The 17,486-nt window shown below is 50.9% G+C and overlaps 1 protein-coding gene across 3 annotated transcripts in view; it reads left to right on the plus strand.

The window, feature by feature from the left end:
* ODAD1 (outer dynein arm docking complex subunit 1) overlaps window positions 1–17,486 on the plus strand; it is a 34,647-nt gene that overhangs the window by 13,189 nt on the left and 3,972 nt on the right. For all 3 annotated transcript variants that reach the window (XM_089902626.1, XM_022585195.3, XM_022585199.3), the window contains 10 exons: window positions 5,714–5,836; window positions 6,191–6,304; window positions 9,734–9,801; window positions 13,171–13,358; window positions 13,588–13,722; window positions 14,545–14,627; window positions 14,749–14,917; window positions 16,725–16,888; window positions 16,977–17,080; window positions 17,407–17,485. In XM_089902626.1, the coding sequence (XP_089758752.1) occupies window positions 5,714–5,836; window positions 6,191–6,304; window positions 9,734–9,801; window positions 13,171–13,358; window positions 13,588–13,722; window positions 14,545–14,627; window positions 14,749–14,917; window positions 16,725–16,888; window positions 16,977–17,080; window positions 17,407–17,485 (1,227 nt within the window). The remainder of the gene's footprint in view (window positions 1–5,713; window positions 5,837–6,190; window positions 6,305–9,733; window positions 9,802–13,170; window positions 13,359–13,587; window positions 13,723–14,544; window positions 14,628–14,748; window positions 14,918–16,724; window positions 16,889–16,976; window positions 17,081–17,406; window position 17,486) is intronic.

Below are 17,486 nucleotides of genomic sequence, written 5' to 3' on the forward strand. Positions count from 1 at the left end.
TAGCCCTTGCTCGCCACAACTAGAGAAAGCCCGTGTGCAGCAACGGAGACCCAATGCAGCCAAAAATAAATAAATAAAATAAATTTAAAGAAAAAAAAGGAATGGGCTATTGATATACCCAAAGACTTGGATGAATCTCAAAATAATTGTTATGAGTGAAAGAAGCCAAACCCCTCCCCTCAAAAAAAGTATATACTATGTGATCCCATTAAGCTAAAACTCTAGAAAATGCAAACTGGCCTAACTGGGTTACTGCATGGGAGTGGGGGGATGCAGGAAGGAAGTGGCAGGGGGAATGACAGAGAGGAAACTTTGGGGGTGATTGGTATGTTCACTCCTTCGATTATGTCAAACTTACCAAATTGTCTGCTTTAAATACGTGCAGCTTTATTGTGTGTCATTTATACCTCAACAAAGCTGAGAAAAAACTTCCTACCTCACGTCATCTGAACACATCAAGTCTACTTAGATTAGGTACTTCAATCTAAAGAGCAAAATTTGAATACTTTTAAAAATTGAAGGAGTGTTTTCTAATCTTGGGAAGAATTTCTTGAACTACCTATGTTATTGACTCGGATCCTTGGACTCTTTTTTTTCCCCCAACACTGCACAAGCTTTTTCAGTGGCCAAGTATTGGAATCTTCATTATTTATTTATTTATTTATTTTTTAAAATGCATGTTATCTGTTTGCTTTTTTGTTTAAGCCGTGCCACGCGGCTTGAGGGATCTTAGTTCCCCGACCAAAGATTGAACCCAGGCCATGGCAGTGAAAGTACCGAGTCCTAACCACTGGACCTCCAGGGAATTCCCAAGACTGGACCCTTTAATCAATAGAAATTGATAAGAGGCCAGACCAGGAATTCTGGTCTGGGATGAGGGAGCGAAAACAAGTAACAGGTTCCCTTGCTTGCTCCCCAAAGGGCGGGGTGAGCTTGTTCCTTAAATGCGGTGAGGGTAGGGTGAATGGGTAGGTTGGGCAGGAGGCGAAGCTTAGGCGGTCTGCCCACCCCCTTGGTGGTGCTGTGTGTGGGCATCAAGAGCTGTACCCTGCTTTTGCTCCCAGCACCTCAGAAGTGGCAGTTGGTTTGTGGCCATTTTTTGTCTTATTGTTCATAATTGCCCCACTGATTGCACGTGCATGCAGTTATTTTTAGTCCCTTATAGTTTCTTTGTATTCTGTTGCTGGAGGAGACGTTTGTCCAGGTCCAAGTACAAGCACTCCAGTAAAGGGTCCCAGGTCCCAGCCTATCTCACCTAAACTTTCTTTGTTCCTGGAGCCCTTAATTTCTTAGTAAATTTTTTAGCCCCCAAAGAAACATCTAACAGGGGTGTGCTGGGAAACCAGCAATTAGCGGGGGAAAGCACCCTGATATGTAGCATTTTCTTTTTTAAAAAATTTTATATTAGAGTATAGTTGATTTACAATGAGCATTTTCTGATTTTCATAACATCAACGTTCTCATCTAGGCCGAGGTGAACATACCCTATCATGACCCCCAGTGAGTCACACCCTTATAGAATCCCCTCCCCTTCAGTGGCAGCAGAACTCGCGATGGCAGAATTTGGCACAGGTGATGGGTTGTCCCTCCCTTGATGAGGTTATGCTCTTTATTTATTTATATATTTTTGGCTGTGTTGGGTCTTCGTTGCTGCACACGGGCTTTCTCTAGTTGCGGCGAGCGGGAGCTACTCTTTGTTGCCGTGTGCGGGCTTCTCACTGCAGTGGCTTTTCGTTGCGGAGCACGGGCTCTAGGCGCATGGGCTTCAGTAGGTGTGGCACGCGGGCTCAGTAGTTGTGGCTAACGGGCTCTAGAGCGCAGGCTCAGTAGTTGTGGTGCACGGGCTTAGTTGCTCCGCGGCATGTGGGATCTTCCTGGACCCGGGCTCGAACCTGTGTCCCCTGCCCTGGCAGGCAGATTCTTAACCACTGCGCCACCAGGGAAGCCCGGTTATGGTATTTAATACTGCACCATAGTAGACTGAAGAAGCTGCCATGCTGTGGAGAGGACCACATGGCAGGGAACTTCTGGGGGCTCCTAGGAGCTGAGGGCCTCAGTCCTGCAACCACAAGGAACTGAATTCTGCCATCAACCACGTGGTGAGTCCTGGATGAGACCGTGGCCCTGGTGACCCCTTGATTGCAGCTTTGTGAGTCCTGAGCAGAGGTTCCAGCTGAGCTGTGTCACATTCCTGACCCATGGAAACTTCAAGATAATAAATGGGTGTTGTTTTAAGCCACAGGGTTTGTGGTACAGTTGGCCCTCCATATCTACGGGTTCTGTATATGTGGATTCAACAAACCAAGGATGGGAAATATTAAAAAAAAAAAAAGAAATTCCAGAAATTTCCAAAAGGTTAAACTTGAATTTTGGGGGCCAGCAACTATTGACATAGCACTTACACTGTATTTACAACTACTTACATAATATTTACATTGTATTAGGTACTATAAGTAATCTAGCCATGATTTAAAGCATACAGGAAGTTGTGCGTAGGTTATATGCAAATACTATGCCGTTTTATATAAGGGACTTGAGCATCTTTGGATTTTGGTATCTGAGGGGAGTCCTGGAACTAATCCCCTGTGGATACTGAAGGGCGACTGTAATTTTTCTGCAGAAATGGAAAACTAATATAATGGTCAATTTCAAACTACCAACAATTTAACTCATGTAATTCCTGAAAATGTGACAATCAGCTCTCAAGAGCTGTCCGGGGGGGCCCCCAGTATTGCACTGCTAACAGCTCTATTATAGCAGTTTGGACCAAACAACTCAATAAATGTTTGCATCCTAACAACCTAGAAACCATTTGAAAAAATAATATACATAAATTGAAAAAAATTGTGTTTCATTCTCAAAAACCACAATTACCTGTGGCACGTTTGTGCCTATTGGCCACTTTGCAACTTTTCAGATCTTGGAGTCAGGGTGGACTCGCCACTCTCATTCCACACTGATTTCTGTGCAGTACTTGCTGTTTTTTTTAATTGAAAATTTTACTGGGGTAATTGTAGACTCACCTGTGGTTTGAAGAAATAATACAGAGAGAGTCCTTGTACGCTTTGCTTAGTTTCCCCCAATGGTACCGTTTTGGGGTATTTGATTTTTATCACAGCAACTGCTAAAAACTCAGTTTCAGAAAGATGTGACGTTGGACTTCCCTAGTGGTTCAGTGGGTAAGACTCTGCACTCCCAAGGCAGGGGGGCTGGGTTCGATCCCTGGTCGGGGAACTAGATCCCACAACGCATGCTGCAAATGAGAGTCCGCATCTCGCAACTAGAAACATGCCAGAGCGAAGATCCTGCGTGCTGAAACTGACCCGGGGCAGCCTAAATAAATATTAAAAAAAAAAAAAGAAAGAAAGATGTGACATTGGACTTCCTTGGTGGTCCAGTGGTTATAACTCTGCGCCTCCACTGCAAGGGGCACTGGTTCAATCCTTGGTCGGGGAACTAAAATCCCGTATGCTATGTGGCGTGGTTAAAAAAAAACCCCAAAAAACAAAACAACAGCAACAACAAAGAAAGATGGGACGTCACCAAAAGGAATGTAGCACCGTCTCACATTGAACCTGGGAACTACCTTGAGCTCCAGGTTCATGTGGTGTCTGACCAATGTCAATGTGTCTCCCTCAAATTTTAAAATATCCCCATGGTTGCCCCTTTGAGTTTGCTGCAATGCTCTGGGGTGCCTTGGCGCATGTATTCGTTTCTTTGCGTGGCTTATACTACAGAAATTTATTGTCACACAGTTCTGGAGGCCAGAAGTCCAAAATCATGATGTCGGCAGGGTTGGTTCCTTTTAAGGGCTGTGAGAATCTGTTCTGTGCATCTTGCCTAGCTTCTGGTGGTTTGCTGGCAATTTTTGGCATTCCTTTGTGTGTAGAAGCATCATTCCAATCTCTGCGTTCATTTTTTTTTCTTTTAAAAAATTTTGTAATACAATTTTAAAGGTTATACTCAATTTGCAGTTATTACAAAATACTGGCTATATCCCCCGTGTTGTACAATACATCCTTATAGCCTATTTCACACCCAATCGTTTGTACCCCCCACTCCCCACCTCTATATTACCTCTCCCCCTGCACTGGTGACCACTAGTTTGTTCTCTATATCTGTGAGTCTGCTTCTTTTTGTTATTTTCACTAGTGTGTTATAGTTTTAAGATTCCACATCTGCCTTCACCTTCATCTGGCATTCTCCCTGTTGGCATGTCTGTGCCAATTTCCCCTTTTTTATAAAGACGCCAGTCGTGTAGAATTAGGGCCCAACCCAGTGACCTCATTTTAACTTGATTACTTCTGTAAAAACCCTGTCTCCAAATAAGGTCACATTCTGAGGTTCTGGGGATTAGCACTTCAACATACGGATTTACAGGGGACTCAGTTCAACCCATAGGGCTGCACAAATCGGGAAACACAGTATCAAGCAATTCATTTATTCATTTAGTCTGCATGTTTTGTTGCATGCCAACTCTGTGTCAAGCACAGAAAAGCTAAAAATCCGCCCTCGTGGAGTTTCCAATCTAGTTGGGAAAACAGCATACCCCAAACAAGTCAAGATGAATACGGGAATGAGAAGGGCAGGTTGGAAGTTCGTTTCAGGCATCAGGGCTTATCTTCCCCTCCTCTTGGTATAGACCGGGATTCTTGGCCTTCCCCAGTCAATAGAAATTGATTGGGCTTCCCTGGTGGCACAGTGGTTGAGAGTCCGCCTGCCGATGCAGGGGACGCGGGTTCGTGCCCTGGTCCGGGAAGATCCCACGTGCGCGGAGCGGCTGGGCCCGTGAGCCATGGCCGCTGAGCCTGCGCGTCCGGAGCCTGTGCTCCGCAACGGGAGAGGCCACAACGGTGAGAGGCCCGCGTACCGCAAAAAAATAAAATAAAAAAAAAAGAAATTGGTTAGAGGCCAGACAAGAAATTCAGACAGGCCTTTACTGGGGCCCCTGCTGCGGCAGCAGGGAGCGAAAACAAGTAACAGGTTCCCTTGCTTGCTCCCAGAGGTGGGGCGAGCTTGTCCCTTCTATGGGGTGACAGTAGGGGTGTGTCCACGGGTTGGGCCAGAGGAGTGGCTTAGGTGTTTTGCCCACCCCTCTGGTGGTGTACTGCAGGGGGCACACGTAGTACCTTGCTTTTGCTCCCGAACCCCTTTTTTTGTTCCTGACTCTTCAGAAGTGGCAGCTGGGTTTTTTTGGTCTTTTTGTACATTCTTGTCCAGAATTTGCCCTAACTGCACATGCACGCAGTTATTTTTAGTCCCTTATAGTTCCTTTGTATTTTGTTGCCCGAGGAGACGTTTGTCCAGGTGCAGGCACTGCAGCAAAGGGTCCCAGGTCCCAGCCTGTCTCATTCTCAGGCTCTTGTCTCCACTTTGTCTACTGTGTGTGGCGTCGCATCCATCCAGATCACACGTTTCTCCCAAAATATCAGGAAAGGATTCAGGCTGGCTCAGCTTGGGTCACACGTCCATCTCTAAATGGATTGTTTGGACCTGGGTCATGTGGCCGGCAGGGCGGCTCGTTATGGTTGGAAGTCAGATCCACGTGGAAGGTTGGGTACTCACCTCAGAAGAGGGGTACAGCAGACGGCTGGGGCCACAAGGACCGCAGATGTCAACCACGCTCAGTCACTCACCCTCCCTCTCATCTCCCTCATTCCCTCAATCTCTCCCGCATTCAGTCAACAAATAGGCACCATGTTCTTTCTTCCAGATCCAGGAATGGGAGAGCCGGATCTTTGCCCATGGGAAGGATGTCAAGGCCTCGGGATGCATCCTGGATCAGAAGGTCAAGAGCCAGCGAAGGATTAAGATCCTTGAAGACCAGTTGGACAGGGTGAGGGTCAGCCTCTTGGCTGTCTCCCGACCTGAACTCTTGGGGGAAGAACTGAGCATGGGAGTCAAGTTTTAGAAACGGTGGACCAGATTCCTGGATGCAGAGTGGCCTAAAATAGTGGGTTCCCTAAGTGGGGTTAGGAGACAAGATCCTGGAGGGATGGAGGGTCTCCCAGGAAAGGAGACTGGTGCTTGGGTCTTGGGGGGGGGTGGTGATGCTCTCAGAGCCCCCAAATTGGGAATGGGCCCCCTACCTGACAAGTGCCCCCTTCTCGGCTGAGAATGGAAGAGGGAGGCAGGCCAGGCCTCAGACAGACTCTTGGCATCCTCTCCCACACCACCACCCCCATTCCAGGTCACCTGTCGCTTTGACAACCAGCTGGTTCGGAATGCAACCTTGCGGGAGGAGCTGGATCTCCTGCAGATCGAGAGGAACCGCTATCTGAATGTGGACCGCAAGCTGCAGAAGGTCAGTGGCCCTGAAGCCCAGGACCCCGTGGCCCAGCTGGAGTGCAGGGGAGGATGCAAGAGTCACCCTACTTTCTCCAACACTCGGGCCTCAAGTACGGAATCGCCCGGAGCCATAGGTTTACTTTAGTCCGGAGGGAATGGACACCTGAGAATGTTCCGGGCTACCCCCAGCAAAGAATGCAGCCTCATTGAGATTTGCAGAAAGCAGAGATGGCACTTTGAGTGTTATCACCCAGGGCAACCAAGGCGCAGGCAGGACCATTTACATTCCATGGGTTTCTCAATAACCTTTGAAGTCCTTTGAAGAATCCTCCCTCCCTCCTTTCACCTCCCTTCCTTCCTTTATTCTCTCCCTCTCTCTTTCTTTAAGTTTTCCTTTGAAATAATTTCAAATTTGCAGAAAAGGTGCAGGAATAGTACAAAGAACTATATATCCTTCACCAAGATTGATAATTTGCCAAATTTACTCTCTGTCTGTCTGCGTGTGTGTGTAATTAGTTTCCCTGAAAATAATTTATTATCACAACTGCCGAACTATTTGAGAGTACGATGCAGGCATTATGGTCCTAAGAACTTCAGTGTGTATTTCCTAAGCACAAGACCATTTTCTTATATAAACAAAGTGCCCTTACCCAAGGGCACTGAACATTGTTACAATTCTAAGCAGTGCATATTTAAAGTTCATGATTGTTCCAACAATGTCCTTTATAGCTAATTTAATTATCTGCTCCAGGCTCTGGGCCAGGATCCCACATTGCATTTGGCTGTCCTGGCCTCATTCATCTGGAACAGTCCCTCGGCCCTTCTTCTTTTTTTTTTTTTGGCTGCGTTGGGTCTTCCTTGCAGCATGAAGGCTTCTCATTGTGATGGCTTCTCTTGTTGTGGAGCATGGGCTCTAGGCACGCAGTCTTCAGTAGGTGTGGCACACGGGCTCAGTAGTTGTGGCTCGTGGGCTCTAGAGCACAGGCTCAGTAGTTGTGGCTTGCTGGCTTAGTTGCTCCGCGGCGTGTGGGATCTTCCCAGACCAGAGATCAAACCCGTGTCCCCTGCATTGGCAGGTGGATTCCTAACCACTGCGCCACTAGGGAAGTCCCCCTCGGCCCTTCTTTGTCTCCATGACTTTGACATTTTGGAAGCATCCAGGCCAGTTGTGCTGTGTGACGTCCCTCAATGTGGATTGATCTGATCTCTCTCCATGATTAGATTCAAGTTGTGCATTTTTGGTGGAATATCACAAAGGTGGTATTGCGTCATTTGCGGGCATTATATCAGTAGGCACATAATGTAAGTTTGTCCCATAACTAGTAACGTTGACCTTGATTGCTTGGTCAGCCAGGTTTCTCCAATATAGAGTTTTCCTCTTTGTAATGAGAGTCCAGGGAGGTTCTTTGAGACCATGTAAATATCCTGTTCCCTGATACATTTTCACGCAATTGTTCTAGCATCCCTTAATGACTTTTGCCTGAATAATTATTATTGTAATGGCTACCAAATGGTGATTCTTCTCTCTCATTTCTTCTTCATTTATAAGATGGCATTTTACTTAAGGAAGAACTTCTTAAGTATATTTATGGGTTATCAGGAAGCATTCATGTATTCTTACTTTATTCTCTGGGTTATAATCCATAGTGCTCATCATGATGTTCACATTGTCTCAGATTCGGCTGGTGAGAGCCCCCTCAAGCTGGCTTCTCTGTCCTTCTGACAAGCCCATCTGTTTTGTTTTTTTTTTTGAACACTTCCTTACTTTCTGGTACAGGAAGATAGTCCAGATTTTCTCGTACTTGATCAGCCTTAACTCTCAAGTTAGCATTTCTCCATGGAGTCTTGATTCTTCCTAGTGGGGAGTCCTGCTTCTTCTTCTCTTGGTGCCGAGAAACCAAATTACAGGCACTAGGAGTCCTCACTGCTACTGGGGTGTCCCTGCCTTGGGACCCTTTCTCTGGAGCTAGGAAACACACGCACATATTTTAAAATTGTGAGTTCATGTCGGTGCCTCTCATTCCAACCCATCACCCCTGGGTTATTCCTGAACCTTCCCTATTTTATCTTTTTCTTCCCCACAGCGGAAACCTTGGCTCCCAACAGCGTTTATATATGTACTCACTTGTTCAGTCCTACAAAACACATAAGAGAGGTTCAGAATTGCTATAGCTGTACTAACACCCCCTGAACCCCCTGAGAGTTCAAGATTTGTTTGCAGATCGTTTTGTTCTCTGAGGGCATGGGTATCTATCTATCTATTTATCTATCTCACATTATTGTATTCAGAAGTCACTGGGATTAGTTCCTATTGTTTTGGTCTTCTTTGTGGTTCTGTTCTTTGTTTGAAATACAGTTAGGTTCACTTGCCTCTGTTTGTATTTGGTTTTAGTTCTCTCCCCTATCCTTGTTTTTTTTTTGTTGTTTTTTTTTTTTTTTCTTTTTTGCGGTACGTGGGCCTCTCACTGCTGCCGTCTCTCCCGTTGCGGAACACAGGTTCCGGACGCGCAGGCTCAGTGGCCATGGCTCACGGGCCCAGCCGCTCTGCGGCATGTGGGATCCTCCCGGACCGGGGCACGAACCCGTGTCCCCTGCATCGGCAGGAGGACTCTCAACCACTGCGCCACCAGGGAAGCCCCCCTATCCTTGTTGATTTAATTTTCTTTATGAATATGTAAACCGTCGACAGGGGTTCCCAAATCAAAACTATGCCAAAAGGTAAGCCACAGAAACATCATTTCCTCACCATCTCTTCCACTTCGTTCCCATTCAGCCCCCATAGTTTCTGGTTATCCATCCTAGGTTTCTTGTTACAAAGTGTATGTGTTTGTGTGTTGTGTGTGTGCACGTGCACACATACGCACGTATTTATACATACATATATATGTATGTGCGTATTACATTAATATATACACACATTATATATGTATATGTATGTGTATGTGTGTATATATGTTTATATACATTAATACATATATACACATTATGTATATGTACTATATATATATATATATATATATATATAATTTCCTCTTGTCTTTCTCCTGAAATAACCCTTTTACGCATAACTCTGCAAAGACACTTCCATAGGACTAGAAAACAGATTAGCGTGGTCACAATCATGAAATTCACACAAATTTCTGACCCCCACCACAAAGTTAGGTCAGCACTCTTAGGAATATTCTGGGTTGGATGTTTCACTGCAGTTCTTATTTATTTATTTGTTTTTGGCTGTGTTGGGTCTTTGTTGCTTCCTGCTCATCAATCTGGCTTTCCTTTCACTTGGTACCTGTTTAAAATCCTTTCACCGATTGCCGCTAATGAGGAAGGTCCAAGTTTCTAAGGCCCAGGAGCCTCACTTCTTATTGGGGAAACGTGGGGCTTAAAGGAGGGCCGTCCAGTGATGAGGGTGTTAGAAGTGGTATCTGTTTTGTTCTCTTGGCAGGAGTTGCAGCTCCTGCGGGACACGGTCAGGACCCTCATGGTCTCCTCCACCTCTGCCTACACCATCAGGTAGGGCCCCTGGAGGCATCCTAGATGACTCAGTCCATGCATTTTCTTAAGGACGTGGTGGGAAGGTTCCAAACTCAAGAAATAGATTGTCAGAACATCCTTTTTTTTTTTTTTTTATAAGGTGCCCCTTTCTCTCCCACCTCCGCTGATTTCCCAGCTTCTCGGGCAAGGTCCCTCTCCTTGGGTGTATGAATTAACCTCTTTAACCCAAGTCTGTTAATGGCATGTAGCACATAGGGATGTAGAAAGGCTTAAGGGGAATTCCCTGGCGGTCCAACGGTTAGGATTCCGCACTTTCACTGCCATGGCCCTGGTTCAATCCCTGGTCCGGGCACTGAGATCCCACAAGCCACAGGGGGTAGCCAAATAAATAAATAAAGAGACTTAAGGGACTTCCCGGGTGGTCCAGTAGTTGAGAATCTGCCTCCCAATGCAGGGGATGCGGGTTCCATCTCTGGTCGAGGAACTAAGATCCCACATGCCTCGGGGCAACTAAGCCCAAGCACCACAGCTAGAGAGAAGCCTGTGTGCTGCACCTAAGGCACAACGCCGGCAAAAATAAACAAATATTAAAAAAAAAATAGAGAGACTTAAGTAAGTGCACATAGCAGGGGGCCAGGTCGTAGGAAGCATCAGTGAATGACTGTAATTAGATTGATATTTGTCAGTATTGGTTGAAAGGGACAGAGATTCTCTCAAGCCACCTTCAGATAAAGGATCATGTTGTGTGGAGTCTAGAAGCCCCAGCTGCTCTGCTCATGGATGTCTCTCTCTGCCTCTGGGCTCTCCTGGGTTCCATGCTCTCTCTTATCCCATCTCTGCTCCTTTCTGAGCTTCAGCCCTGTTCTCTTGCTCCAAGTGGTTTCTTACCTTCTATTCAGTGTCTTGTTTCTACCACATGACTTCTGCTTATCATGGTTCATGATTCCTCATGACATCGGTTATAGTCCAAATCTACCTTATGGTTTCTGTGATCTTTCTTTCTTTGTTCCTTTTTTTTTTTTTTTTTTTTTTTTTTTTTTGCGGTACGCGGGCCTCTCACTGTTGTGGCCTCTCCCGTTGTGGAGCACAGGCTCCGGACGCACAGGCTCAGCAGCCATGGCTCATGGGCCCAGCCGCTCCGCGGCATGTGGGATCTTCCCGGACCAGGGCATGAACTCGCGTCCCCTGCATCAGCAGGCGGACTCTCAACCACTGCGCCACCAGGGAAGCCCTCCTCCTTTCTTTTCTTTCTTTCTTTCCGTCCTTCCTCCCTCCCTCCCTTTCTTCCTTCTTTCCTTCCTTCTTCCTCTCTCTCTTTCCGTCTTTCCTTCCCTTCTTCTGTCTTTCTTTCCTTCTTCCTTCCTTCCTCTGAGTTAAGACGCACATAAAATTCACCTTTTAAAAATTTATTTATTTAGTTATTTATTTTTGGCTGCATTGGGTCTTCGTTGCGGTGCGCGGGCTTTCTCTAGTTGCGGCGAGTGAGGGCTACTCTTCATTGTGGTGCGCAGCCTTCTCACTGCGGTTGCTTCTCTAGCTGTGGAGCGCGGGCTTTAGGCGCACGGGTTTCAGTAGCTGTGCTGCGCGGGCTCTAGAGCACAGGCTCAGTAGTTGTGGCGCATGGGCTTAGTTGCTCCACGGCATGTGGGATCTTCCTGGACGAGGGCTTGAACCCGTGTCCCCTGCATTGGCTGGCGGATTCCTAACCATTGCGCCACCAGGGAAGTCCCCAAATTCACCATTTTAAAATGTACCATTCAGTGGCATTTAGTACATTGGTAATGTTGTGCAGTCATCACTTCTGTTTTCATCACCCCCAAAGGAGACCTGTAACCATTAAGCGGTTATTCTCTCTTTCCCTCTTCCCCAACGTCCTGGCAACCACTAGTCTCCTTCCTGTCTCGACGATTTACCTATACATCTGCCTTTCTGTAAATTTACTTTTCTGTTTCATGCAAATAGAATCATACAACGTGTCCTTTTGTGTCTGGTTCCTTTCACTCAGTGCAGTGCTTTCAAGGTTCACCCACGTTGTAGCATCTCTCAGTACGTCATGCCTTTTTATGGCTGATTCTGTAATTTGTTACCTGTGGTCCTCCATGACCTCTTCAGAGCCTTGACTCATGGCTTCTGTTCACGCATAGCTCTGGCTTCTTCCTAACTTGGCCTTCATAACATGACCTTTTGTGGCTTCTCTCTATACACCCTTTTAGCTTCGGCTTCCCGCTGTCCCCTTCTTAGCATTTCCCAATTCAGATTCTGAGGAGAGAATCTGACTGGCCCGGCTCATCTTTTCTGCCACGTCCCACAAGTGATGGCCTGCTGGCCTGTCTTTGCATCACCAGGATCTAGCCTCTGCCAACAATCCTCCAGCTGAGTGCAGTGGGCAGCCTAGCCGGGTACAAAGATAGGGTGGTTTCCGTTAAAGGCAGGGGGCAGCTGTCAGGACCAACACTTCTGTCAGACCAGCCAGTGTCTCCAGTGCTTCCTTGCTGGCTGACCTGGGCAGGTCACTTCCCCTCTCTGAGCCTCAGTTTCCTCTACTGTGACATGGCAACAATAATGGTATCTACCTCATGGGCTGCTGTGGGGACTTATGGCGTGCTGCTTTAGAGCATCTCCTGCAGGGCCAGGCTCTTGGGAAGCTGGGTTCCCTCTTCCTGGCCTTTCTGTTGACCTGAAGCCCAAGGCACAGAAAGAACTGTGAGTCCTAATCCCTGAGGGGCTGCTAGAGGGGTCGCCGGGGGCTAGGGCTGGTGGGTGCCAGGAGAGGACTCCCACCAAGGAGGACTGACCTGAGTAAGCCTCAGAGGAATTTGAACAGAGCAAGAAGCTAGTGCCCTGAGTCGAGGCAACGAAGGTTGGCAAAGGTGTGGAAAGGGGAGCTAGAATGGTCCATGGGCAGGGACCTGAGGCGACTGACCTGCTGTTCTCCCAACCTAATGACCCTCTGACCTTTGATCCTGTGACCTGTGAAGTAGGCTTGGGGCACTCTGAGTTTACAGTGGGCTGCACTACGTTTAAAAGCTTAAAAGCTCCACCTTCGGCCAAGCAGGCCAGGGGAGTTTCAGTGAGTGAGCCCCCTGACTCTGCCCCATAACCCCATCCTGACCCACCTCTAGGAACCTAGACAATTTTCTGCCTTTTGTGACCACAGGGTAACAGCAACCTGATTCTGTCCCATTCCTGAGACCCCAGGCTGACTGTGCCCCATCCACCACCACCCCCAACCCCAGGATGACCCCGCGCATCCCTGTGACTCAAGACTGACCCTGCCCCATTCACCCTCCAACCCAAGGCTGACCCCGCCCCTCCCTGGGCCCCAGGATGAACCCAAATCCAACCTCCAATCTCCCTGACCCGGGTCTAACACCCCACCCCTCCCAGGGAGGAGGCGAAGGCCAAGTTAGGCATGCTGCGGGAGAGGGCAGAGAAGGAGGTGGCCCAGAACGACACGGAGGTGCAGATCTTGCAGCGGCAGATCGCGCACTTGGAGCAGCTGCACCGTTTCCTCAAACTCAAGAACGGCGATCGGCAGCCGGATCCCGCCGTCGTGGAGAAGCGCGAGCAACGGGGTGAGGCCGGGGCCGCCACCTCTGCCTGCAGCAGGCCGGGCCAGGGGAGGGGCGGAGCGGCTCGCTCCAGGTCTCGCCGCGGGGCGGGGCCGGTCGGAGGGCGGGGCTGGAGGGGCGGGGTCTGCGCGGCTGCGGTGTTGTTGCCCCCTCCCCACCAGCGTGCCCAGCCAGGCCCCTCCGCCCTGGTGGCCGCCCCGGACGCCGACCTCGCTGCCCCCTCACCCCCCAGCCCGGGAGGTGGCCGAAGGCCTCCGGAAGACCTCCCAGGAGAAGCTGGTGCTGCGCTACGAGGACGCCCTGAAGAAACTGTCCCAGCTGACCGGGGAGAGCGACCCGGACTTGCTGGTGGAGAAGTACCTGGAGTGTGAGTCCCTGGGGGTAGGGGGTGGGGATGGAAAGGGCGGGGAGGAGGGGGGGGCAGGAGCACGGCGCCCAGCCCCCCGGAATCCAGTGCAGACTGTGCTCTGTCTCGGTCACCGAGGGCCTCCGCTTCGGCCCTGGGGACTCCTCCACCTGCGCAGGAGGGACCAGGAATCAGGCTCCGCCCTACTCGCCTCTTCCCGTCCGCCCTGCCTCCGCCCCTCTCTCTCCCCCCCTTCTCCCCAGTCTCTCTCCCACCCCCGTCTCGGGCCTACTGACCCCTTCCTTCTCTGTGTGTCTCCACCCGTCTGCATCTCTCTGTTCTCACTGAGTGTATCTCCGTCTTTTTCTTTCTGTCCAATTTCCCTGGCGTGTCTGCCTTCCCGCCTCCCCCATCCGTCTCCCCCTTCCCCGTTCCCTCCCTCCCTCCGCCTCCCTCATTCCTGGGCCTGCGGGTCACCCTGGGAATCTTACCCTCAGCCTCTGTGTGCCTATCTCCGTGTCCCTGTTGCTGTCTTTCTCCCGGGGTCTAATGTTCTCTCTTTACCCACCTTTACCGTTTGCTCTCCCTCACTTCTCTGTTTCTCTGTGTCTCTCTCGGCATTTCTGTGACTTTCTCTCGGTCGCTATCTCTTTCTGTCGCTCTGCCTTGCCCTGTATTTCTCTCTGTTGGCCCCTGTGTCTATTTCTTTGCCTATATCTCTCCGTCTCTGTCTCTCTTTGTCTCTGTGTCTTTGTTGCCTTTCTCAACATTTCTTTCTCTGCCTTTCTGTGTGTTTGCTGGTCTCTGTCTCTCTGGACGCTGCCTTTCCTGACTCGCCCCCAGTGGAGGAGCGGAACTTCGCGGAGTTCAATTTCATCAATGAGCAGAACTCAGAGCTGGAGCGTCTGCAGGAGGAGATCAAGGAGGTGAGCGAGACCCGCCCCTCCCCCTCCCCCTCCCCCTCCCCCTCCCCTCCCCCTCCTCTCCTCCACCCGCGTTGGCGCCCCCTCCCGAGCTGGGCCCAGCGTCGCGCCCCTGCCCCTGTAGATGCAGGAGGCCTTGGAGAGCGGGCGCCGCAGTGAGGAGGACCGTCGCTCGAGGCAAGAGCAGCAGCGGGCCGAGTTGCAGCAGCGCGTGGACGAGGTGCACACGGAGGCCGAGAACCTGGAGGCCCGCTTCCAGAACTTTCGCGGGCAGCTGGAGAAGCTTAAGACCGGTGAGCACCCGCCCTGGCTTCTTCATCTGGAAGGATGCGATGAGCAGGCGGAGAGCCTGCCCGGGCCGGCCACGCGGAGACATTCCGCGGACCACTCTGTGCACTCCCTTGTCGTCTGTCCCATATCCATCCGACCATCCATTCACTCATCCATCATCCATTCTGCATTCAGCCAGCCAGCCATCCTTCATCCAGCCATCCTGCATCCATCCATCTATCCTGCATCCATCATCCATTCATCCTTCCAGTGTGGAGTCCATGAGAGTCAGGCAGCCCTGGGTTTGAATCCCAGCTCCACCATTTGTGAACTTTTGTGTGTGGTTTCCTCTGTTGGAGCCCCTCCGGAAGTGGAATGGCAGTGCCTAGTTTGTAGGGTCGGCATGAGAATTAGATGGGATGAGGGATGGAGAGAGACTGGGAGGTGGCAGTGGTGGTGGGGAGCAAGAAGGAGGGCCACCTCGCGCTGCGCGGTCGGAGCTCAGGTATTGGCAGACCCTCTTTCCCTCTGTTGTAGGGACTGTGGTGACAAGCCCTGTGCTAGGTGGTGAGGACAGGCAGGGGGAGGGCGGGGAAGAGGCTGACACGGGCTCTGGATACTCGTAACCCAGGGGCTGGGAGGGAGGACACCTTGGGCCCTGCAGGAGGAAGGGTATGCCTTAACTCAGAGTGGAGTGCAGGACCAGGATTTGGGGGGCCCAGTGCAGAATGAAAATGCGGGGCCCCTTGTTTACAAACTGGCAAGAATTTCAAGAGACAAGAGCAGAGCATCAAACCAAACGTGGGCTCCTTCTCGGCACAGGGCCCTGTGCCCATGACATTGGCTCTGCTGGGCTCACAGGGGAGGTCTCCTGGGAGCCATGATGCTTGAGGCTGATTTTGAAGGATGAGTATTTAACCAAAAAACTGGGGAGAGGGGATGGTCCCAGCAGGCGGGGCCAAGGCTCAGAGGTGCATCCAAGGAAGGCAGGTTCTTCGTGCAGAGAGGGCGTGGGTGGGAGTTGAAGAGGGTCAGATCCTAAACGGATGCCAGGCTGAGGCTTTTTCCTGGGGGTGCTGGGGAGCCATGGGAGGGTTGTGAGCAGGAGAGGGGGGTGGATAGGAGGGAGAGGGATGAGGATGGAGAGGGAGAGATGGAGCACAGAGGTGTCGGGCTGAGGGGCTACGGGGGTGTGAGGGCTGAGGCACCAGGGGTCTGGCCCGGTGAGGGTGCAATGCGGAAGCTGGGAGGAGGAACTGCTCTAGGGGGTGAGCCTGACCTCAGTGTGAGCGGTATTGCGGACTGTTCGGAGAGGGACCCCAGGAGGAAACTGAATATGAGCCTGCAGCTCAGGTGGGGGAGGCAGGGGAGGGTGGTAGGGATGCCACAGGCTGGGCACAGATTTCTGTCAAGGTCATGGGTGCATCTTATTTCATTCACAATAACCAGTTAACTAAATACAAGCGGGCCAATTGTGAGAGCGGGTCACAGCCTTGGTGCTGCTGTGAATTTCCTCCGCTTTCTCCCGTGGAGCACGTGTGTGTGTTTCTTTGGTAGAAGCACATCCTGAGCTGTGGACTCGCTGGGTTGGGTGGAAGCTGGGTGATTCTGAGCCGTGAGCAGAGGACTGGCCGTGTGGAGGTGCCCTTGTCACGTTTTCCTTGGACTTCCCTCGCTTTTTGCCCTCTGTCATCTGGAACCCGGTGGGTCTGAACTTGGGCAAGTCCCTTCGCATCTTTGAGCCTTGCTTGGGCAGCAGGGCCTTGAGGATAAGAGAGGGTGGCACCCCATGGGCACCGGATCCATGATGGCTTGTCCCTCTGACCCCAGATATCCAGCACCTCTTCACCAGGGCCCAGTGTGACAGCACGGTCATCAATGACCTCCTAGGGGTCAAGAGCCACATGAGAGACCGGGACATAGGCCTCTTCCTGGGCCTCATAGAGAAGCGGCTGGTGGAGCTTCTGACGGTGCAGGCCTTCCTCGAAACCCAGGTTGGGGTGCAGACGGTGCAGAGGGGGGACAGGGCGTCGGGGCCTTGGAGACGGGCCTAAGTAGACCACTGGCTTCTCCACCCTCCAGAGCAACCTCTCTGCCAGCTTGCCTAACGCTGCCCTCCTGGTGCTGGGCCAGAGCCCCGAGGATCTTCCCAAGAAAGTGGCCCCACCTCAGCCCCCTGACAATCTGTGAGCCAGAGGGCAAGGGTCAGGGAGCTTCCACGGGGGCAGAGGAGACAAGGGAAGGGAGGGTTTTCAGGTGTGGGCGGGCCCCTGGGACTGGAGGGTGAGTGGGGCTCGGGGGCGGGGGGAGTAGAAGATGAAGTGGGTACTTCGGGGGAATCAGAAGGAGTAAGGGCTCCAGGGACATTCAATGGGGCCCTGGGTGGACCCTAAGGGGAAAGGGCGCTCAGAGCCCGGCGCATGGCTGAGGGTCTCAGGGCCTAGCAATGAGGTGTCATCGGCCTTCTGAAGGTCGAGGAGTAGAGTCCCTTCCTGCCTTCCACCCACCTTAGTGAGGACCCCCCAGGCTTTGAGGCCAACGACGACTACCCGCTCAGTGAGGGGGAGCTGCTGAGCTACGTGGTGAAGTCGG

The sequence above is a fragment of the Delphinapterus leucas genome, chromosome 20, assembly GCF_059928025.1.
Source record: "Delphinapterus leucas isolate spDelLeu-1000000601 "Yukka" chromosome 20, BTC_Dleu_Yukka2, whole genome shotgun sequence".
Taxonomy (NCBI): Eukaryota; Metazoa; Chordata; class Mammalia; order Artiodactyla; family Monodontidae; genus Delphinapterus; species Delphinapterus leucas.